Source organism: Solanum dulcamara, chromosome 7 (assembly GCF_947179165.1).
Source record: "Solanum dulcamara chromosome 7, daSolDulc1.2, whole genome shotgun sequence".
NCBI classification, from domain to species: Eukaryota; Viridiplantae; Streptophyta; class Magnoliopsida; order Solanales; family Solanaceae; genus Solanum; species Solanum dulcamara.
The window spans coordinates 77471999-77495275 of NC_077243.1; the positions used below are offsets into that span (position 1 = coordinate 77471999).

Consider the following 23277-nt stretch of genomic DNA (forward strand, 5'->3'; position numbering starts at 1 on the left):
TTCAAGTTTAATTTATAATGCAGGTTTCAGTTTGATAACACTACTGCAACACTTTAACATTAACGTAGCTATGTATTGCATTATAAAAGAAAAAGAAGAAATATTTTACATGAACAAAAAACTATATTAAAAGTGTATTTTACATGAACAAAAATCATCTCCAAAAAGATAGCACAAAATAATCTTCAAAACCTAACTAATACATCAGCTATAAACTGTTTTTAGACAACATAGTTTTCATAAACATTTAACTAATATAACTACATTTATTTATTTATTTATTTATTTATTTATGTGGTCTTTCATCTTCACATTGAAGGTTATTCTTTTGCTTCTTCAGTGCATATTTCCATAGTAAAGCCCCAAAACCTTTTTCGGAGACTGTCTGCACTTAGTTGTTGATTTGCAATATCCTGGCCATTGGTCACTAACTCCGCAAATGCAGCCACAAAAACTCTAGTCCCTTCAAAATTTAACATATAAAATCATTATAAAAATACTATTGAGTTTAATAAGACCAATACAAAAGATAGTATTTATTTGATAAACAATTAAACTTATAATGAATCTTCTTGTTGTCTAGGAATCCCTTCAGTTATGAACTTAGATTCAATGAGTTCAAACTCATTTTTTTCATTGTATTTAGGTGATTTCTTCAATTCGGGATGCTTATCATAGAACTTGACCACACTCAAGTAGTATGGTAAAACCGATGAAATCATGCCAACAACGTTTTTAGTCAGAAAATTCACCCCCCCTCTAACCGGAAATGAATCATACACCTTCAACACCTTTCAACAATATCAAACACAACAAAAATCCAATGATAACCCTCTTTAATGTTTATTGGAAAGAGAACATAATCCACTTTGTCCAATGGGGTGCTTGCCAGCAAACGGTGTTCGCATATATACTCAACAATAACATCTGAAGCTTTGATTCCAAATTTCTTTTTATTTTAATGAGCTTCATTAAATTAAACCAACAATATATACCCAATGTAATCCGACAAGGGTGATGTGTACACAGTCTTACCCCTACCTTTTGAAGATCAAGAAATTATAATTGATAGACCCTTGACTTAAATAAAGCAAAAATGATATATTTGAGAAGAATGAATTCATTCCCTCATAGCAGTAATCAAATACTAGATGTGTTGCCTGTGATTTGCACCAAAAAGAACAGAAGCAAAACTAGTGACAAGTTCAGCAGGACTAATAGATATATGTGGCTTCTTTGTGGAGTACATGCTTGCAACTCGTAAACATGTATAATTTTAACTGAATACAGACGGAGTAGAGCCATATTTCAATCAATTTGTCAACTACGCCTCAAAGAAAAAACTGAATATATTCCTCTAATCTCATGATAATAGAATCAGCATACTTGTAGAATCTTAATATCATATGAGCATGTTCTTTAGAAATATCAGAAGGATGGTTATACACTCAAACTTGATTTCAACACTATCTTTGAAAACAAAACAAGACAGACCTTTGGTGAAACATCATAATTCTATTCTAATTTAATTTTAATGTGTGTGTAATACACATTTTAGTTCAAAGTTTAATTCATTTTTGTGGTGTATAGATCGGTGAAAAAACTTTTTTCAATTAACTACAGATTTCATTTTCTCTTCTAATTCAACTTTAATGTATGTGTAATACATTTTAGTTCAAAGTTTAATTCATTTATATTTATTTATTTTAAAAAATAAATAAATTGCAACACAAAAGATCTAACAATTCGTGGTAAAACTCTCAACAGTCACTGATATAATAAACTTGAGCAAACAAATTTAGACTATAATAAAAGTATCAAATACATAATTTTTTCTTCAACATATAGCACACAAGTTCGAAACAACAACAAACTAAGAAAATACACATAAACAAATTGAAAATGCTATCAGTTAAATAATGTATTGGTAGAATGACATACCAGATATAGACTCTCCGGCAGAATCGTATTTTTGCACAATCGATTTCGAGTTTTTGGATTCTTCTTCTGAGCAACTGTAGGTCTCACTTTCTTTGATTGAAATTGAGGAGGTAAATCCTCAAAATCATCATCACTGTCAACAACTTTCTTAGATGCCGATGCAATATCAACTCATTTTCTTTTCAATTTAGATTTACAACTCAACTCAGTGATTTTTTTATTACTTTTACCACCCTTTTTCTTCACATGCATTGCTTGAAAATTTTGATTAACCTAACCATCAACTTCTTCTGGAGATTGATTTGCAAAAATTCCCAAACTAAAAGTAGGACCGCTATTCACTTCACCACCACAGGTTGAATCAACAATTCAAATTTGTGGGCTTCTTCTAGGAGATTTCTGATCTTCCATTACAATTGTGCACCTAAAACCTATGAATTCCATCTTAAACAAACAAAAAGATGAAGGAATAAGGAAAGAATGAAGAAGCCCTAATAGAAGAGAAAGAAAGAACCAGAAAAATGAAGAGAAGCCCTAAGAGAAGAGAAAGAGAGAGAGCCAGAAAAATGAAGAAAAAATCCTAAGAGAAAGAGAGAGATAATGACGCCCTTTTCCTTTTCCCCAAATAAAAAAGTGTATATAATATCTTATTTAATTAAAGTATTGTTAGTAATTGTTAAAAATGGTAATAAAATAAAAGTATATTTAAAAATGGTAAATATTTTTTAAAACACATTCAATTAAGTAATTTTTTCTATATAAAATCAACCAATATAGAGAGTACGGGCCCTCTTTCTTAACCTTTTTTTTGATAAATTACCAAACTACACATCTTTTATTACCATATTTGCTAGAAGTCCTAACCCTTTAAAACATTTACCAAAATTTCCTATTTTCAGTTTTTCCTTCATCTTCCGGATACATAACTCAAAAAACATTCTCTTTTCTCTAAATCATTTTCTCTCGTTCTCTCTCCATCTTCAAGATCCAAAAATTTAATGAATTTACTGAGCATATTCCTAATTTCTCGCCTAAAATCACTCACACGGGTTTGACTATCATCTCTTTTTGATTCTCAACTGCATTCTCTCTCTATTTTCATAGCTTTACTGCTTCTGATACATCTATGACCTGATTCCCAATGAACAGTCTCCAAATTGGATTTATTTAGGAAAATTTCGTCCTAACAGAAAGGAGCAAATGAAGCATGGTACACGTTGCTGACCTAGTGTTTCTTCGAGCAGTAGTGTACTCTTAGGCAACCACCACAGACTTTATCTCCTTTTCACATACCACACCAGCCACAGAGAACAGCTTAGAAATGAAAGACAAGATGTATTATAAAAGATTCAGGACATTTATTGTTATATTCCGTATTTTTGCTTCTTGGACTATTCGTGAGCTAACGGATATAAATTCAAAGACTTTTAATTTTGAATTTTAAAATGACATGATTTGTTGTAAATGACTAGTTATATGGATTATTTATGTGAAGTAAAATGCATCTCAAGAAGTACCCTTGAGCCAAATCAAAATAGAAGCCATCAAATATTTTTTTTCTTAAAGTCATGTTTCGGGTAAGCTGACTTCGGGAGGCCATAACCCCTTTATAATTTGGTAATTTGGAAAAATTCTCAAAATGCAAGTTGTAGAAAATTGAAATATCTTTCCAACCATAGGTCGTGGGTCTGGAGGTGACATCGGAATAAGGAGATATACATATTTTAAGACACAGGGGTCAAGATGGATAGTAGATTCGGCCCAACCCGATTCTAACTCGGGTCAGGCCCAATAACCACATCCTTAAGGGATTTGTTTAAGTTTCTATCTTCATCCTCAAATAATAAAACATCCATAAATTTCCATAAATAGAGAGAGGAAGTTCTTGAGAGAAAATCTCAATCCGACCAAAATTTGAGTTCCGAAATCCGAAACTCATGAAGAGAAAATTATTGTACGTCGCGTTGGCTTCAATTTGAGCTAGATATCAGCCAATAAGGAGAAGATTTAATTTATTTGCTGCACACTTGAGGTAATATTAAAGTCCTTTTTTCATTGTTAACAAGTTTAGTTAGAGTTTTAACGGATTAGAACGGAGAAAATAGCGTTATAAACTAGTTTGATGATTTGTTGAGATTAATGGGTCAAAGGGTTGTTTTAGGTAGCTTAAATTGATGGAATTAGCTTATTAATGATGTATAATAATGGTTGATATTATTTTGATGTTTTTGATGAGTTGTTGTTCTTGAATTTGGAGGAAAAAGTTATATGAAGATTGTGAGTGTTCAAATCCGTTTTTGGGATTGTATAGCTGGTAGTAATTCTGGAATATCTCATTGTGTAGATCTTTGATTTTAAATATTAAACAGTTTTTGGAAAGCTAATACACGTACCTACAACTATTAAGTTTATATTGTAGTCTATATCTACTGTTTTGATGTCAAAAAAAAGGGATGAATCATGAGATAAATTCTGTCCAGATTCTGGATTGGAAAACAAAATCTCTCATGTATAGCTGTTAGTGTTTTGATGATATCTTTTTGTACAAAATGAGTTTTGAATTGATTTCTTTTGGGTTGAAAACTTAAGACATAGATCTAAAAGTTTCATGAAGGTCATTAAGTCCAGTTTTACCATTTTCAATTTCAAAATGTGGACACAACTTGAGGTACTCGATTTTCCGAACTTATTGTCAATAATAAATTTTGCTTTATGTCAATATTTTGGATTGTTGATATTGCTTGATGATTATATGGCTGATTTGAAAGTGGGAAAAGTGAGCGGTATAGGGGAGGTGCTGTCCAATTTTTTTTAGAAATAACCTAGTAACGGTAGAATACGTTTTATTCATGTCCATAGCTTAACCATAGTGCTTAACGTTTTAATATAGGTTGAGAAAATATTGGGCAACATATTCGTATAAACGCTAAAGGTATGTAAAGCTAACCTTTCTTTCTTTTGGCATGATCTTATGAAATAAATGGACGACGAATGTATAAAATTCCAACGAACCTCTTATTCCTAGATATACTAGGATGGCGAATGTTCTTAATTTTCAAAATTTATATCGTTATGTATTGACTCATATGTATGAATCCAGCCATCCAAGTTGGTATAAGTCGTATTTTAGTATAAATCATACTTCTGTATAATTCATATTTGGAATAATTTATAATGTCAATCGGAGGTTACTTGAATTGAATATTGTCTTGATTTTCAAATGATTGTTCATTTGAATTATTCTATTGATTCTCAAATGATGATTTAAATGCATATGGTTACCCACTACTCTACTCGTGCATGCCTTAATGTATCTTTCACCGAGTCCCGGGCCGGGTATGTATTCGTGCACAGTTTCACTGCATAATTCACCGAGTTCCTCACTAGAGGGTCGGGTACGGTATATATGTATATGATGATATGACGTGAGGCCATGATGGGCTGAATATGATATGTATGTATACGACAGATTCACTGAGTTCCTAAAGGGCCGGATATGATATTTGATATAAGCATGCATGACTTTATTTCATAAGGTACAGGTACAGTGACTTCTTGAGTATCATACTTGTCTCGGGAAATCTCTACTTTAGCCATGATGTTTCTTATTGTATTTTATGCTTATATACTCAGTACATATATCGTACTGACCCCCTTTCTTCGGGGGGCTGCGTTTTATGCCCGCAGGTATAGATACTCATTTTGGAGAGCCGCCAGCTTAGGATTCTACTCAACGAGTTTGAAGTGCTCCATTGTCTCGGAGCCTGAACTTTTGGTACTAATCCTTATAATGTATATATTTACGTATTTAGGGGTACGGCGGGGCCCTGTCCCGTCATATGCTATTGTTAATCCTCTTAGAGGTCTGTAGACACATGAGTGGGTTGTGTATAGATGTTATCCGGTGTACTAATATGGATTATGTTTTTGGACGTTTACATTCGGAGTGAAAGCCTTGTAGACTTACGTATTATGTTATCGTATTTTTGACAATTAAGACTCCCCACGAGATAGTTGATTTTGGTATATATATAAGTGACAATTTGAGACGATGTGCTGCCCGTATAAATTCTATATCATGTTTAATTGTTGATTGACTATAAATAATAAGTGTGTATACGAGTGTCCAATTCGGACACTAGTCATGGCCCACGGGGTTAGGTCGTGACATTTATGTGTAGATATTTTTGGGTGATCAATTCATATGGAGTTGAAAGAAAAGGAAAGGTCAACAACTTCGATAGATAATTTATTTATTTTTAAATGTAGTTTTTTCTGAAGATTCATTGCTTCTAATACATCTTGTTTATGTATCAGATTCTCATGTATCAAGCTTTAATGCTTCTGATACATCGTGTTTTTGTATCAGATTCTCATGTATCAAGCTTTACTGCTTCTGATACATCTTATTTATGTATCAGACTCTCATGTATCAAGTTTTAATGTTTCTGATACATCGTGTTTATATTTTATTTTTTTTAAATGTCATTTTTTCTGATACATCTAGTTTATGTATCAGATTCCTATGTATCAAGCTTTAATGCTTCTGATACATCGTGTTTTTATATTGAATTCTCATGTATCAAGCTTTACTGCTTCTGATATATTTTATTTATGTATCAGATTCTCATGTATCAAGATTTAATGATTCTGATACATCTTGTTTTTGTAACAGATTCTCATGTATCAAGCTTTAATACTTCTGATACATCTTGTTTATGTATCAGATTCTCATGTATCAAGCTTTAGTACTTCTGATACATATTGTTTATGTATCAGATTCTCATGTATCAAGCTTTAGTGCTTCTGATGCATATTGTTTATATACCAGATTCTCATGTATCAAGTTTTAGTATTTTTGATACATCTTGTTTATGTATCAGATTCTCATGTATCAAGATTTAATGATTCTGATACATCCTGTTTTTGTAACAGATTCTCATTTATCAAGCTTTAATATTTCTGATACATCTACAATCTATATCAATACAAGATGTTATGTATCAGATTCGGCACTGCATATTCATCTCGATTCGCTTGATGAAAATCGAATTTTGGATTGAATTTTTTGTTCACAGTTATGCTCTGTTTTTTGAGTTTTTCTTCCTCTTCATAACTGTTACGTTTTTTAAGGATTATTTTCCTTAATTAGCACGGTAATTGATTGAAACAACAAATCCTAACTTAAATTACGTTACTATCCATAAATAACTCAACAACATTAATTATTCTACACCCAAAACTTGATGTATCAGCAAAATAAGTAATGTATCAGAAATATGGAAAAAAAGGAAAATCGGATAATTTAAAAAAAATGAGAGATATATTGTAATTGGACTTTAGGTAAAGTATATATATATATATATATATATATATATATATATATATATATATATATTATTATTTTTTTTAGCTTTTATTACAAGAACCTTCTCTGAATTTATTACACGTTCTATTTTCCCTCTTTCTTAACCTTTTTTTTTCTTAGCTTTTATTACAAGAACCTTCTCTGAATTTATTACATGTTCTATTTTCTCTTATAGTGTTTTATTTTTTTGTGTCAGAGACATCTTTACACTAAATATAATTTTTATTAAACCAAAAAGGCAAATGATGAAGTAACATGCTTTCTTAAGAGTGACTACGTATAAAATTATGAATTTTAATTATTACTTCAGTCTTTGGCTAGGATAATTTTTTTTAAAAAAATTAAGAATGAAGAAAGTCGATTTATAAAAATTACTTATAATTAAAAGAGATATACTCAAAGACAATCTTTATTGATGGTATAAAATTAATTAACTAAAATCAAAATAAAACATAATCTTATTTTTAGGTAATAAGCAATTCGACAATATCTTTAACACGCTTAAGCCTTTAAAAAATTTCATATAATATTCATGATTAAATATTTATAGTAAAACTTTGAATAGAAAATAAGTATATGCTTGGAATAATGCAAATCTGTAGAGGATTTTGACATACAAACAATAAAACGAAAAAAAAAAATCATCTTCTTGTTTCTCATCTTCTCTCGTGTTTATTATTATAATACTAATATTCTTTGTGGTATTACTCTTTACTCGGACAAAATTAATCAATTCAAATGATACACTTTCTAAAATATCCAAAATTGTCTTTTTGTGGTTTAGTGGGAGGTTGGCTAGAGGAATCGAAATATCAAGCTCCTACACAAGCCTGCTATCAAATAGGAGCAAATATAAGCTTGCAATTGAATAAACATGTAATTACATGTGATTATATTCAGTTCCAAGAGAACGAAATTTTTGATAAATATTATAAGTATGTATTCATTTTTTGAAGTGAATATAATAATTAATATTTAATAAAGTATATATAAATACTAATGTGTATTTGGTTATGATTTAATTGTGATGATATTATGACTCATCTCAAAAAGAGGTATAATAATCATTGTGAAGATATCACAATTTATTTACAAAAGAGGTAGAATAATTGAAAAGAAATATTCTGAAATTTACTTGTGAGGTGATAAATTTGACATCTACGTTCGAAGTAGTATAACTTCAAAATATACTCTCGAAATGGTATAAATATACTTTTGAAGTAGTAGAACTTCAATCTCTACTCTTGAAATGGTATGAATATAAAATCATTTTTAAATGTTTATTTAATTACGGTTTAATTATATCATGATATCAAGAGTGTCTAATTAAGTTTTCTTTCATGATAATAACAGAAACTAATGATTAGGGCAAAAACTACCCCTGATTTATTGAAGTTGGTCAAAAATGGCCCCACCCCTCCACTTAAGTCACTAAAATAAGTTTTTAAAAGAAATTTCAAAAAACACTATAGTTTGTAGGCTATTTACCGTGTGCGACTACTATATGTTTAAATAATTACAATTCGTAACTATTATTTAGTTGTTATCCGCTTGTATTTATTCATCCTAATGACTGTATTGCGTATAATTTTGATGGATACAGTCACAAGAAATACTCAGTCAACAAACTATTTCACTCTCTCCTATAACAAAATATAATAAAGATGCATGCAATTAAAAAGAGAGTATTCGCACTAGATTTTGATGCATCACCCTCCTCTAAGCTATAAAAAAGTTAGATTCCGATTGCATGTAGTATGGAGAAAAATATTTTTCAAAAAATGTTTTTCAATTTTCCTATGTTTGATTGGTAAAAATATTTTCTCTAGAAAAACAAGTTGTTTAAATTAAAAAAATTACTTTTTGTAAAAAAAAATAAATTAAAATAGAAAAAACAAGTTACTTAGGCTTTCAGCTGTTTCATCTCAATTTTTCTCCAACTTTTTCTCGTGATATCGTAATTAGAGTGGGCGTTCGATATTCGATTTGAAATTTTTAATATTAAATTTGATAATTGATAATTAAAAGTCGATAATTCGTCGAAGCTGGGAACACAATCTCTCCTTAATTAATGGTAGGTCCCAAAACAAGAAATTGACTTTCAAACGAGGAACATACAACACTAAAACACACAAGAATCTTTCAATAGATGTATAATAATTTTGTTGCACTTGTAGTTGTTATACATATACAAAATCGATATTGAGTTGAAAGTCTTTCGAAAACGTCTTTTGTTTTCGTAAGATAAAACTAAAATTTACATGTACTTTGTCCTTTTTAAATTCTATTTGTGTATTTACACTGAATATATATATTTATTGTTATGGTAATTAAGTGAACGAAAGATTTCTTTATATCAAATCCAATAGTAGTTGATAAGTAGTTTTGAACTTTTTTCGTTTATTACAATTAGCTTCATTTAAATATGTTTATATACATTGCACGATATCTAGTAATAGTAAGTCAATAACAGCAGGCTCAAATTAATTAAATGTTTGAATTAAGAATCCTTCATGAGTCATGTCAACAAATCGTGCAAAAAACAACTACCTCTTATACTTTGTTTGAAGGGTGGTTAATTGTTGTATCAAGATTTAAATATATATATATATATATGGAAACTCTAAGATAATTTGCAACTGTTATAATTTTTGTGATAGCCTCTGTCTTTCGGGATTTTCTACTGTGTAATAGCTTGCAAATCACACAGGGGATGTAAACGCACTAGGCAAGCCTTATGCAACATGCTTGACTCAGAAGACATTGAAGGAGGATCGATCACGAGTCATCTATATGGATGACCACCCTCCAAACCAATTGAGCCATCCCAAAGAACCATTATTATATTGTTAAATTTATCGTTTTGTCAAAAGGAAAAGTTCTGTAATAATCGATTTATTGTGATCAAATTGTTACTTCATTTTTCTCCCTTATTTTGCTTTTTTTTTAATTTAATAATTTTATTTTATCCGTTTCCTACCTTTTTTTCATAAATACTCTTTTTATCTCAATTTATACAACACTCTTTTTTAATCGATTTTAAAAAAATGACATATTTTTATATTTAGTAATATATTTTACCTTGAATACGTTGTTTTATCCTTAATAAGACTATTTATAACCATATAAATATTTATAACTTATTTCAGATCACAAATTAAAAAGTTTTTCTTCCATTCTTAAACTTTACGCTCAATCTGAAACAAAATAAATAATAAATATGGACATGATAAAAAAAAAAAAAAAGACAACGACAAAATGACCATCATCTAAAATAACACTTCTTCATTCCACAACAATTAATTTAACAATTTAATATAATAATATTTAAATAATAATCAAACTAAATATATTATATCTAAAAGCAACAACTATGATCGTGACCCCCCAAACTAATAAATTTTATAACGCGTCAATTCAAATTTAATGAACCACAATACAATACAAAATATATAACAACTAAGAAGAGAAATAACAAACTCAGTGCATGCAATTCAAAGAGAAGCATTAACTTGTAGGTAAAAGACGATAGTATTATATATCCCTTTATCTCAATTGCCATTTCAAAAATAATGATTTTTTTTATATTTAAAAATAAATTAATTTTAATTTTCTATTTTATCTTTATTGATAAGATTTCTAACCATATAAATATATATATAACAGTTTTTTTTGTTTTATTCTTAAATTCCGTGTTTATTCAAATACCTCACATAAATTGAAATAAAAAAATAAATACAGACAAAATAGGATAATGACATAAATAACAATAATGATATGTTTAGTATAATTCATAAGTGAGATATCAATCTATCCATTTGTGGTATTGCACTTAATAGAGGTAAAAATTTTAATATATCAATTCAAATTTAATAGCCGTCAATACGATATGAAAAACATGACAATTAAAGAATCAAAATTTAAAAAATAATAAACTCGTGCATCCAAAAAGAAGCTTTAATTTGTAGGTTATCTCAATATAATATTTGAAAAAGAATGATGCTTTCTACATTTAAGAATAACTTGACTTTAATTTGTTATTTTATTTTCAATAAGATAATTTATAGCTACATAAATATGTATAATTTAATTTAGATAAAAATTGCCTCAAAATTTAGTGAGGTCTCATTACTGTGCGTGACTTTATGACAACAAAGAACATAAGTTCAAGAAACAACAAACTCGTACATTTAAGTATTAAATATCCATTAATATCAATTTACCATTAAAAAAATATATTTTTTCATATTTAAAAATAAATCGACTTTAACTTGCTATTTTATCTGTGTTAGAGATGATTTAATTTATTTAATTAAACACAAGTTACAAGAGAAGCTTTAACTTGTAGGCAAAAGAGGATAGTATTACATACCTTTTTTTTGTCTCAATTTATTGTCTAAAAGAATAATGTTTTTTATATTCAAGAATAATTTGATTTTAATTTGCTATTTTATTTTTAAAGTTGTGTGCTTAGCCAAACACTTCACATAAATGAGATAGAGAAAATAATAAATATGAACAAGATAAGATAATGACATAAAGAATGACATATTTACTTTACTTCTACAGTATCTTGTACTTTCTTCGTCGACATTTACTTATCTATCATACTAAAAATAATTACGCTGTCTAATAATATTTATCTATTTTAAAAAATCAAGAGATAATTACCAATATATGTAATAGAATAAATACATTACTCTGTCACTAAGCAATCATCAGAAGAAGTGCAAGAAACAACAAAATTCATGCCTGCAATTCAAATAGAAGCTTCCTCTAAATATCTATATATATAATGGTTCTCCACGTTCAACAGAGACTGAGACTAATCCAAGCCAAATTATGGGTAAAACGAACCCCACTCCTGTTGCTCCGGTTCTATCGGACCGGGTTCGGGTTAACGGAGTTGAAACTCTGGTGACTTTCACGGCGGAGGAAGGGATACTCCGATGGACGGAAAATTGTTTGTCGATTGAGAAAGAGGTTCTCGGGTTTACCGTCGAAGGTACTAAAATTAAAGTTAGGGCTATTAAGGAGAACGATGGAGGTGGAATTATTTGCTGCAGCGGGAACACTGGAGTTACTGTGAAGATCAGGAGTTATAATTTGGAGATGTTATCTGAGGTTTCTCTTCGAATTTGGACTCAAAAACTTCAGGAGTTCATTGATTCACTTGGTAATTTTTCAAACACTTATATAAAAGATCATCTTTTTATTTTGTATTTTGAATTACATGAAGTTCACAAAACAAATAGGAAGAAATTACTTAGCAATCGTTTTAATTTGAAAATAAGTTATGTTTGATATTAATTATACGGGTTTTATTTATTATTGATTGATTGTTTGGTTTTTTATATTAAAACTAAAGGGATATGTCTACTTTGTGTATAAACACATGATATAACTCATTTTTATGTAAAACACCTTTTATATAATATTATATACTTTATACAAGTTTGATTCATTATATATAATAATATTCCTCAAGTATAATATTGTATATTGGGCTATGTGACATAAATAGTTTCAAAAAGTATATATTTTTGAATTTTTTTCTTATAAAATAATATGCATTTTCATAATTTCTAAAAAGTTATCTATTTACATAAATAACCTTCAATTTATTTAATAGAAAAAAGGTTTGAGGGACTTGAAGGGTATTTTTGTTTATTTTACCCCGTTAATGATACTAATCCTTGTATAACTAATTCCGGAATTATCTATGCTTATCCATCATAGCGATTTGGCTTTTTTGGACCAAGGATGTAGACTGCAGGATATTGGAAAATGAGGAGCAGTTGATTACTTGTGAATTTAATCATGTAATGAATCCAAATCAGTTCATAGTTACCTTTGTATATACAAAATGCAAAGATCAAAAATTATTGTTCACAATCCGCTTTTATTGACCATTAGCCTACATACTTGGGTCAGGGTGATATGATGATGTTCTTCTATTTTATTGTTGAGTAGTTGCAACTTAATATGGCACTAGAAAGAGAACCTACTTTATTGAGTAATGGTGCTACAGAATAAACTTTTAGAGTTCAACTTTTGTGCACTTATAACATGTGACTATGAACAATATGTCTAATCTGTTAAAGCTTGAGAATAAAGTAAATAACATGCTATAATAGGTTAAAATACTACAACAATGCAAAAAGTTAAAATCTTAACTTTTATACAGGTACATGAGGAGTTGAAGATCCTGTATTTGTACTAGAAAAATCATAAAATATGTCTAAATATTTAATTGTGAACTCATTAACTGAAACAAGCTATGAGTTTGGTCACAAGTAGTGGCGGAGCCAGGATTTTCACTTAGAGTGTCAAAATATAGAGTAAAGATCCATGAGCATGAAGTAGCCAAAGGGAGTCAATATATATATAAAGAAGTTTTTACCTAGCCACCAAGACACCCCTTGAATACATGTGGGTGTGGGTCCTTTGTATACAAAGAGGTTATTAACTACACATATAGTATATAGCTTAGATTCATGGAGGAAAGTGGCTATGATTTTGGTAAAAATGTGTGCTTATATTTATTAAAAATGCTAATAGAATTGAAAAAAGTAGTAAAAATTTAATGTACTATATATGAATAAATATCTGGTTGGTATATTACTGAATAGTAACTCCAGAAAATAGCTGAGTTGATCTCTGCTTTCTTAAGTGAAAACAACTATATGGATTATGTACAAATAGTTAGAAGTCTCATGAGGTAGGGGTAAAGTCTGCGTACTTCCTACCCTCGCCAGACCCCACTTGTGGGATTATATTGGGTATGTAGTTGTAGTTGTAATTAGAAGTCTCATGAGCACGTTGAATGGTAATTTGTTTAAATTGCAAATGAAGAGACAGAGTATGCAAAATCTCTTTACTTGTATATGAAAGCATACATACGGTATCATTATCTTCTATTCGTACACATTAATTGTTCCAATATATTGGCTAAGGCCATAATACAAGAGATCAATGAAGTACAGAGGTTAGCACAGTGAGTGAAGCAGATTTGGGATCAAGATAATGTATAATTAAATTACAAAATTTATGAAATTTTACCTTAATTCCAACAAAATGACAATATGTATTCCTGGATGCCTAATTTCCTAGTCACAATGATAATATAAGTTCAGAAAAGCTATAGGAATTTCTAGGATTAGAGTTCTCTCAACTTAAAAATGTATTAATATATCCATTGGTTGACAGTTGAAGACAGTTACCTGCGTCTGAATATCGGTCAATGGTTTGTTATGTGGAGATAATCGGAAGTAGGATTGACTATCGATTTCAAGTGAACTGGATTTAGATCTTTTTGACGTTTGAATCAAATTCCTTATTTTATTTTAAAATTGCAAGTGGGGTTGCAGCCCTTTCCCCGACCCTGCATAGATGCAGGATGCTTCGTGCACGGGGCTGCCCATATAAGTTAACTGTTTTTCCAATTGAGAATTTTTCTTTACTTCTGTCTTAAGGCATGATCTAATTTTATGATTGAACATGAAATATGAGACATCCCACTAGCAAATATTATGTAATTAATGTTTGAAAAGAGAGGTTGACAAGCTGATTCTCCATTATCGCTTTGTTCTTAAACATACCGTGATCTCTTTAGCTAAGTTGATTTCTCTCAGAAGAAAGAAACATTTCAGGCATGCTTCACTCTGATTATAGTTTAAAGTAATCGATTCAGTAGCTTTCAACAATAGTAAAATCATAACTATTGATAGTGTTCTCCTTATCATGGTTGCCTTTGTAATTATTTTTTTACTTTCCTGAATCTTTTATGATGGATATGGGATATGTGACTTTATGGAATTTCAGGTCGTCCAAAGAGACTTTTTGTGTTTGTGAATCCTTATGGCGGAAAGAGATCTGCATCAAAGATTTTTATTGACAGTGTAAAGCCACTACTTGACGATGCAAATATCGACTATACAGTGCAAGGTTAGCAGCGTTGAATTTTCTTTCTATACGTTTCTAGTTTTTTTGTAAAATAAGATTGCTATATGCTTCTAGTTATTGTTTATTAAATGATTTTTCAGTCTGTGTCATGATTTTTATTCTTAACTTTTGTCCTTAGAAACTAAATATCAGTTACATGCAAAGGAAGTTGCAAAATCATTGGATATTCTGAGATATGATGGAATTGTTTGTGTCAGCGGGGATGGAATTTTGGTTGAGGTAGGTTATTGCTGCCTATTTTTATTTGTTATTTGGTCAAGCCTATTGTCTTTTTGCATTTGCACAGTCATAGTTGAACAACTATGCTCAAGAGATTCTGTCATCATATACTTGACAAGGGAAGGGCTTTACTTGTTTGTGGATTGGCGTTATGCTCTCTAGTTATAAAACTCAATAGATGTTTTTTTTACTTAAAATACAATTCCCATAAAAAGATGTCAAAGATGAAAGTATCATAGATACATGTAACGCTTTCTCCTTCCTGGTGATGATAGTTCTTTTCAAGACATCGATTGATCAACTGTGATTCCAAAATCGGGGCTCAAACATGAACCTTTTATTATAATCAATGTAAGAGAAAGGGTATCACTGGACATTTAAGCAAATTGATTTTCAAGATTCTTACAAGTTCAAAATATTTTTGTGCTACCATGCTTCAAATTTCTCTTTTCTTTCGAGCCAAAGGTCTATAGGAAACAACTTATCTACCCACAAAGGATAGGGTAAGGTTTGCGTATATCCTACTCTCGGCAAACCCAACATGTGGATCACACTGGGTATGTTGTTGTTGTTGTTAACAAGTTCAAAATGAAAGCGATCTCATCAATGAAAATTATTTTTAAAGAAGGCCAATAGGATTTTCAACTTAGGGAAAAGCAATCAAAAGATCAATGTTAGAGAACATGTACATTACTATGTAGTTTTTCACTTCATATCCATACTAACACTACGGATGCATAAAAGAAAAAGTAGCTGGTTCATGAGCATGATATGCTTAGGCTCAAATGTTTTTTTGTAGTAAATGGATAATAAACATATGAGTGATCCCTCAAGGTCACACTTTCTCTTTTTTCAACTTTAGTAGGTAGTTAATGGACTACTTGAAAGGGAGGATTGGGATTCTGCAATAAAGATGCCTCTTGGAGTAGTACCTGCAGGTTTGTCTCCTTTCCTTTATTGCTATTTTCCTTTTGATAAACACTAAGCTGGTTTTTGCATATTTTGATTAGCTTCTTGATATAGAGTAATTTTGTTAGTTACATAGCCAGTTTGCTTACATGTTTATATACTAATAATATTAATGAATTTCTAAACTACTGGACTATTACTCACTTATAATTATCATACAAGTAATGAAAGGTATGACGTGCTGCTACACGTTTCTATTACCTGTACATGTAGGCTAGACATTCTCTAACACATGCCGTGTCAGCAAATATAAAAAAATAAATCTTAAATGAGCATTTACAGATATGTAAGTCAGAGATGAAGCAACTTGTTCCAACAAGAAAACATTAGTTTCAACTAAACAATCCTTTCACCTCAAGGACATTTAAGGATAAGTAAGATGATACGTAATCTTTTCCAGGAAGAAACTGATGGTGCAACTAATCGATCATATATAGAGGCTGAGAATGGATCAATTTTAAGCTTTCGTCTGTTGTTTCATACTAGTTTTAGTTTATATGGTGACTGGTGGGAGACCAAACTCTTATATCAATCACATCATGCATGCTGTTGTTTGTAGAGTGGAATTAGGAGTGTAATATTGCCTACATTGCAGTTTTTATGGGCTACTGTTTGGCCCATGTTTTAAGATCGTTCTTATCACTGGAATTCGACATTTTTTCACTTTGGCATTGGGCCTGGTTTTCTTTAATTGTCATAAGTTGTTAATGCCTTGGAAACCACATTACATAAGATCCGTGATTTATGAATTGTTTTTCTAATGTACTAAGTGATAGTTTTCAAAAGTATATATATTAGAATTAAGGTTTGCAATCATAATTAATTTATTGACGATAATATCTCAACATATAATTGGATGTCCTGAATGTGCGGACACCAATATTTAAAACATAACTCTCGTTTAATCAAGGTCTGTACTTTCAACAAAAGGAATGCACCAAGCTAATGTGTCTTAATTCCACTACACATCAAATCCTGGTAAACTAGTTTTAACTGTTTGAAGATATTTCGCTCTAACTTGTGAACACAGTGCTACTTCGATGTCTAATGATTTTTGGTTTATATGTGCCATTGACATCATTGGCTTTTGGTTGATTCTTTGACAGTGTGATTGGCATGGTCGTTGGTTAGTAACTTTTAGTAAAAGCTTGGTATGTAGAAACCCTTTCAGTGTCTTTATAATTGTGTGTCATATATGTTAATACAGGCACCGGAAATGGCATGGCAAAGTCTCTTCTAGATGCTGTTGGTCTATCTTGTACCGTGGCCAATGCAACACTTGCTATTATTAGAGGTGGAGAATACTAGGCTTTTGGAAGAAAAAACCTGTGGTTTCTGCAAGGTGAAGTTTCAGTTACTCTTTCTTTCTCAAATAAGGCTAAGAAGATTTCTTTGCACGCTTCGTTTCTTGCAGGGCACAAGCAATCACTAGATGTAGCTACTATTTCACAGGAGCAGAACAGGTTTTTCAGTGTGCTGATGCTCGCTTGGGGTATTACATCTTCCATTCTTTCCTGTGGTTTCACCAACATTGATTTGAGTTTTGTCCTATAATTAAGTACTTAATGAATAAGAATAGACAATTAGCTGATATTTATATCGACTCTGAAGATTTCTTGTTTTCCAGGTCTTATAGCTGATATTGATATCGAGTCTGAGAAGTATAGATGGATGGGTAGTGCTCGAATAGATTATTATGTATGTTTCACGTCTGTTTCCCTTGAGTTCTGTGATTATTTTTTACATTAAAACTCGAAATGTCAAGTTGGATTTCGTTCGTATCATCATATTTGATGGCATGACAACTCACAGTCATTTAAGGCAGTGGTACGGGGTACCTTGAATACACGGTTTGCCTTTAAAGCATCATATTATGCTCCTTAATCTCTAGTCTGACACTATTTGGCCAGGCAATGCAACGAATATTCTGCCTTAGGAGGTACAATGGTTGTATAAAATTTGTGGCTGCACCAGGATATGAAACTTTTGGAGAACCAGCTGACCTGGAAGGTGAAACTATTACTGAAGTTAAATTGAGTTTTGTTCAGCACAAGGGATATTGTGGTCCCGCTTTTCACATGAAGGAATTCAACCGTAAGATTGAGGGGCCATTTGTATCAGTTTGGCTTCATAATGTACCTTGGGGAGGTGAAGATGCTCTCGCGGCACCTGATGCGAAGGTTGGTTTTTGTTGCTTTGAACATAACTTAATTATTACGTATTACTATTAGTACATCTTTTACTTGAAGGGGAGCCTTGGCGTAACTAGTAAAGTTGCTTTCATGTTACCAGAAGTTCACGGGTTTGAGCTTTGGAAATCAACTCTTGCAGAAATGCAGGGTAAAATTGCGTACAATAGGCCTTTGTGGTCCGCCCTTCCCCTGACCTCGCCCATTGCGGGAGCTTAGTGCACCAAACTAACCTTTTAGTACATCTTTTACTTATCAAAAAACCTAAATTGTTACCTCTTTTGATTTTACTATTTCCATCTCTGCTGCTTACACTCGATAGAATGGCCTCTGTGGATTTGAATTCGTACAAATCTTTCATTTCAACGTACACCTAGATGAAGTTCTGACTATCTATCAGAGGAAAAAGAATGAACGGATCTTGTAGGATTCCCAAAAATTCTCCGATTTCTTCCAGAAACAAATGATTAAATCACCTGCTTCTCACGCTCTGTGAATAGCCGGGACATTGAGGAATATCTAGAGAGGCATTTCGGGAATAGGCCTGATTCTACTTTTCACCTTGTAGGGCTTATTCAAATTCTTTGAAATCTAACCGCCTTGCAGCATGAACCCCTAGAGGATGGATTTTGTCGAATCCACACTAGCCTATCCATATAGCCAATCACTTTCTCATTGTAATTTCTTCAGGAGTGCTAAGCTGCAAATTTTTTCACTTTCAATATGTGCATTATACCTTGGCACTTTTGCAGTTTTCGGATGGTTACTTGGACTTGGTTGTGATAAAGGATTGCCCAAAGTTAACGTTGCTATCGTTGATGACCAAGTTAAACAAAGGCGGCCATGTAAAATCAGCATATGTCTTGTACTTCAAGGTAGAGTTGTTGTTTCAACCTTCTAAGTTAGCTTCCATTTTGCAAGCTCTCATCTCTTAAGAAAACTTCCTCTCTTTCAATTAGTACTACGTTTTGTTGTTACTTATTGAAATACATCAACATTATTTCGTTTAATTAGTTATTTAATTTGTCTCAACACGCCCCCTCATATGTTGTGCTGATTCTTGTTCATAGACCAAACACATGAAATATCGTTTGATTTTGGTGTGACGATGAGATATGAACACCACATCTCTTTCCTGCTCTGATACCATGACCAGTGGCTAAACTAGGAATTTTGTTAAGGTTGTTCAAAACTTTAGTATATATTTATAAAAAGTTGTTTTTGACCTATATATGCGGTATTATTTTCTATATGTACAATATAATTTTTCGATTAAGGGTGTTCAAGTAGCTACATCACTTTTAGTTAGTTAATCATGTATGTCTCAATGTAAACCCATGCATGTTCACATGTGATGTGTTTGAAATTACTGATAATTTGCATGGTTTATGATTTATTCGAACATAAAAATAAGATTTTTGATTATTGTAAAACAATTACAGGTTAAATCGTTTGTTCTGGAGCCTGGCACACAGTTAGATGATCCATCAAAAGAAGGGATTATAGATGTAGATGGTGAGGTTCTTGCAAGAGGTAAAGGAACTTACAAGTCCAATTACAAGACATTGATGACATATGAGAAGCTCCATATAAAAATAGATCAAGGGTTGGCTACTATGTTTTCTCCTAGTACCATTTCTTAAAAGGCTTTTATTTTTCTTGGAGGAGAAATTTTTTTTTGTTTTTTTTTGTGTGATTAAAAAAAGTCATGTATATACTATGATGAAAATAAAGGGTAAATAAAAAGAAAGAATAAAGAAGTATGAAAACTTATCGTGGTGTATAATGTATTACTTTTTTTGATTTTGGCTAAAAACTACAACCATCGATGATTAGTGTAACTTCCTTTTCTTTTCAACTATTGATATGAGATTTTTTGTTTGTATACCTAACGAGTAACGAACGACCTTCCGCTTGATTTAAGCTTCATCTCCAAATCGGGTCGGGCCCTACATCATGGCCTCCATTTTCATATTCACCACAGAAGCAACATTTTTGGTGGGCAGAAAAATTTGACTTGAAAATTGCGAAAATATATACTTCCATTCGTTTTAATTTGTTCAAAGTTATTTTTTTCTAACAAAATACTTTTTTGGAGACATGTTTAAGACAAAACAAATTTAAAGATATTTTGATACATTTTACATATTTTTCTTTATTACTTTTTTATATTTCATATAAAATTAAAATCAAACAAACGAATTGAAATAGAGGAAAAAATACAAGGAAAAATTATCTAAATACACAACTTATTTTATCACATTTTCTAAAATTCCCTACTATTTGAAAAACTTACGAAAATCCTTATTCGAGACGTCAGATACATCACTTTACGCAATATATCCGTCGGATACATCACTTTACGTGATGTATCAATAAGTTGGATACATCACTTTTACGCGATGAATCGATCGGATACATCACTTTATGCGATGTATCAAAACGTTTTGGAATGTATCCGAATTTCATCAAATTTAAGAAATTTTTATAATTTGAAAAAAAAATAGGAATAAGATGTAATTAACTCTTAACACTATGATATTTGTGCATCCTTCCAAAATCTAATTATTATTTGAGTTTTCATTTATCCCAAGTTTAATAGTACTCTTCAATAAGGACATTTTATAATACTATATTCACAAACTTTAGCTCCTATTTGCACTATTTTCCCCCCTATTATATATATACATTCACAAAAAATAAAAAATAAATCTTTCTTTTGTTGAAAAAAAATATTAAAAAAGTATAAATTGCTTAACTAACTTAAACTCCACGATTAATCATCTCCATGTATTTTTGTAATGACTGTTCTCTTTGTAATCTCATTTCTTCATTGAATTTTTTTATGAATGCTTCGACTCTCCGGTTCAGCTCGTCCTGACTCGGTGACGGTTCAAGTGCTTTTTTCATGTTTTGAACCGGGGATTCATTTCCCCGGTTTTGATTCTGATGTTGCCATATGTCTAACTTGTTCAGGTGTCTCGTGAGAGGCACGTGACGCCCTTCTGTTATCTTCTTCCATGTGCTCTCTAATGTCTCTTGCCTCTTTACTCTTGCTACCTTCAGTGATTTCACCCCTGAAAAGTTCAATTATTTACGAAATTAGCCTTAAATAGAAGATCGAAAAGATAGGCGGAATACATCGACCATCTTTAAATTTGACAAGTACATATATGTATATGTTTGAACTATAATCAATTTCAATTGAATATCTAAGAGTTTAACTATCAAAAATATATTTAAAATATCTTAATTTTTTTAAATTTTATAACTAAATTATATTTATGTTAGCTTTCTATCTGAACTATCGATGATTTACTTTTTCTAAGTGAAATTTCAGGTATTAAATTCAAACATATGATAAGTTTCGATAATTATTTGGTGATAATTTAAATTATATACATGATAGTTCATATATGAAATTCAAAAAATTAAGATATTTTAAATATATTTTTAATACACGTTATACTGTATCTTTTGTTCTTATTAGATATGTTTGCAAATTTTTAAAAAGCTTATATATGAATTTTTTCAAACATTCATGACATAGATAAGTTATTAATAAATGATAAAACATTTCATTTTAAAAATTATACTAATCAATTTCAAGTAAAATATCCGCAAGGCTTTACTACTTATATACGTAATAAACGCTTATTATGTGTTTGGGTGATCAATTGGAACAAACGAATGTAGTAAAAATGTGAGAGTTTTTCATACCTTCAGGACTCGTCCTCATCAGCGGTTTCCGGTGACTGAACCTGGAAGAAACCAGAGGTTTCTCAGTCGCTAGCTGTTGAATTAGCTCGGTTTCGACTTCAGGCAACGGCTTAAAAACCGAATTCGAAATAACAAATTCATCATTTTCACCTTCGTCTTCATTCATCACAGCCACCACAGACTTGACTTCAACCACCCCTGGCGGTTCAATTACCGGTTCAGTCTTCTCTTCAAACACCTCCGGTTCAGTCGCGTACTCAGACAACTTAGATCTGGAAATTGCTACCAAATCTGAGTGCACCGGAGGCGTTCCGGAATAAATTAACGGCTCCGATTGATAGTCGAAGTGTTGAAAGGTTGAGGACGCGTATTTGACTTCAAAAACCTCCTCCGGCAGTTCATCTATCAGTTCAGGCGCGTACTCCGATATTTTAGATCTGGAAATCGCTACCAAATTTTCCGGCACCGGAGGCGTTCCGGCAGAAATTAACGACTGCGATTGCTCGCCGGAATGTTGTTCCTTACTGTTTGATCGAGACGTAGCGGCGATGATGATGATTATACCGTTGAGTAAAACGTAAAGGTACGGCGGCTTCAGCCATGAAATCAAACCGATCCAAATCGTAGGAAATTCATATAAAATCAATGGAACAGAGGATTTAATTGCAATGACTGAAGAAATCGCTCCGATTGAAATTAACAGAACTTTCATCGTTAACATCAAATTGCTCGTCGATGATTCCATTTTTCTTTGACTTTGTTTGATAATTCTAAGCTTTGTGATTGTGAATTTTTTCAGATGAAAAATGGTTGTTGTGTGTGAGAATTTTAGAGTGAAGATTGAAATTGTAGAGTTTGTTGAGAGAGAGAAAGGAGTTACAACTATTTAAAGGTATTTCAAAAATT

At 31.2% G+C, this 23277-nt stretch overlaps 2 protein-coding genes across 3 annotated transcripts; one reads left to right on the plus strand and one right to left on the minus strand.

Annotated features, from left to right (window-relative positions):
- The first annotated feature begins 12028 nt into the window (after positions 1-12028).
- LOC129895749 (sphingosine kinase 1-like) lies at positions 12029-20489 on the plus strand. Of its 2 annotated transcripts, XM_055971511.1 has the most exons (10): positions 12029-12485; positions 15134-15256; positions 15393-15493; positions 16359-16431; positions 17670-17756; positions 17877-17954; positions 18090-18160; positions 18373-18642; positions 19404-19526; positions 20094-20489. In XM_055971511.1, the coding sequence occupies exons 1-10, from the start codon at positions 12152-12154 to the stop codon at positions 20292-20294; spliced, it is 1461 nt and encodes a 486-aa protein (XP_055827486.1). In that variant the 5' UTR covers positions 12029-12151; the 3' UTR covers positions 20295-20489. The 2 variants fall into 2 exon arrangements, with proteins under 2 accessions (XP_055827486.1, XP_055827487.1); XM_055971512.1 differs by lacking the exon at positions 19404-19526.
- Positions 20490-21200: 711 nt separating this feature from the next.
- LOC129894955 (uncharacterized) lies at positions 21201-23251 on the minus strand. Its single transcript, XM_055970553.1, has 2 exons — positions 22372-23251; positions 21201-21728 (listed from the first exon to the last, which is right to left on the minus strand). The coding sequence occupies exons 1-2, from the start codon at positions 23114-23116 to the stop codon at positions 21415-21417; spliced, it is 1059 nt and encodes a 352-aa protein (XP_055826528.1). The 5' UTR covers positions 23117-23251; the 3' UTR covers positions 21201-21414.
- Between the last annotated feature and the right edge of the window lie 26 nt (positions 23252-23277).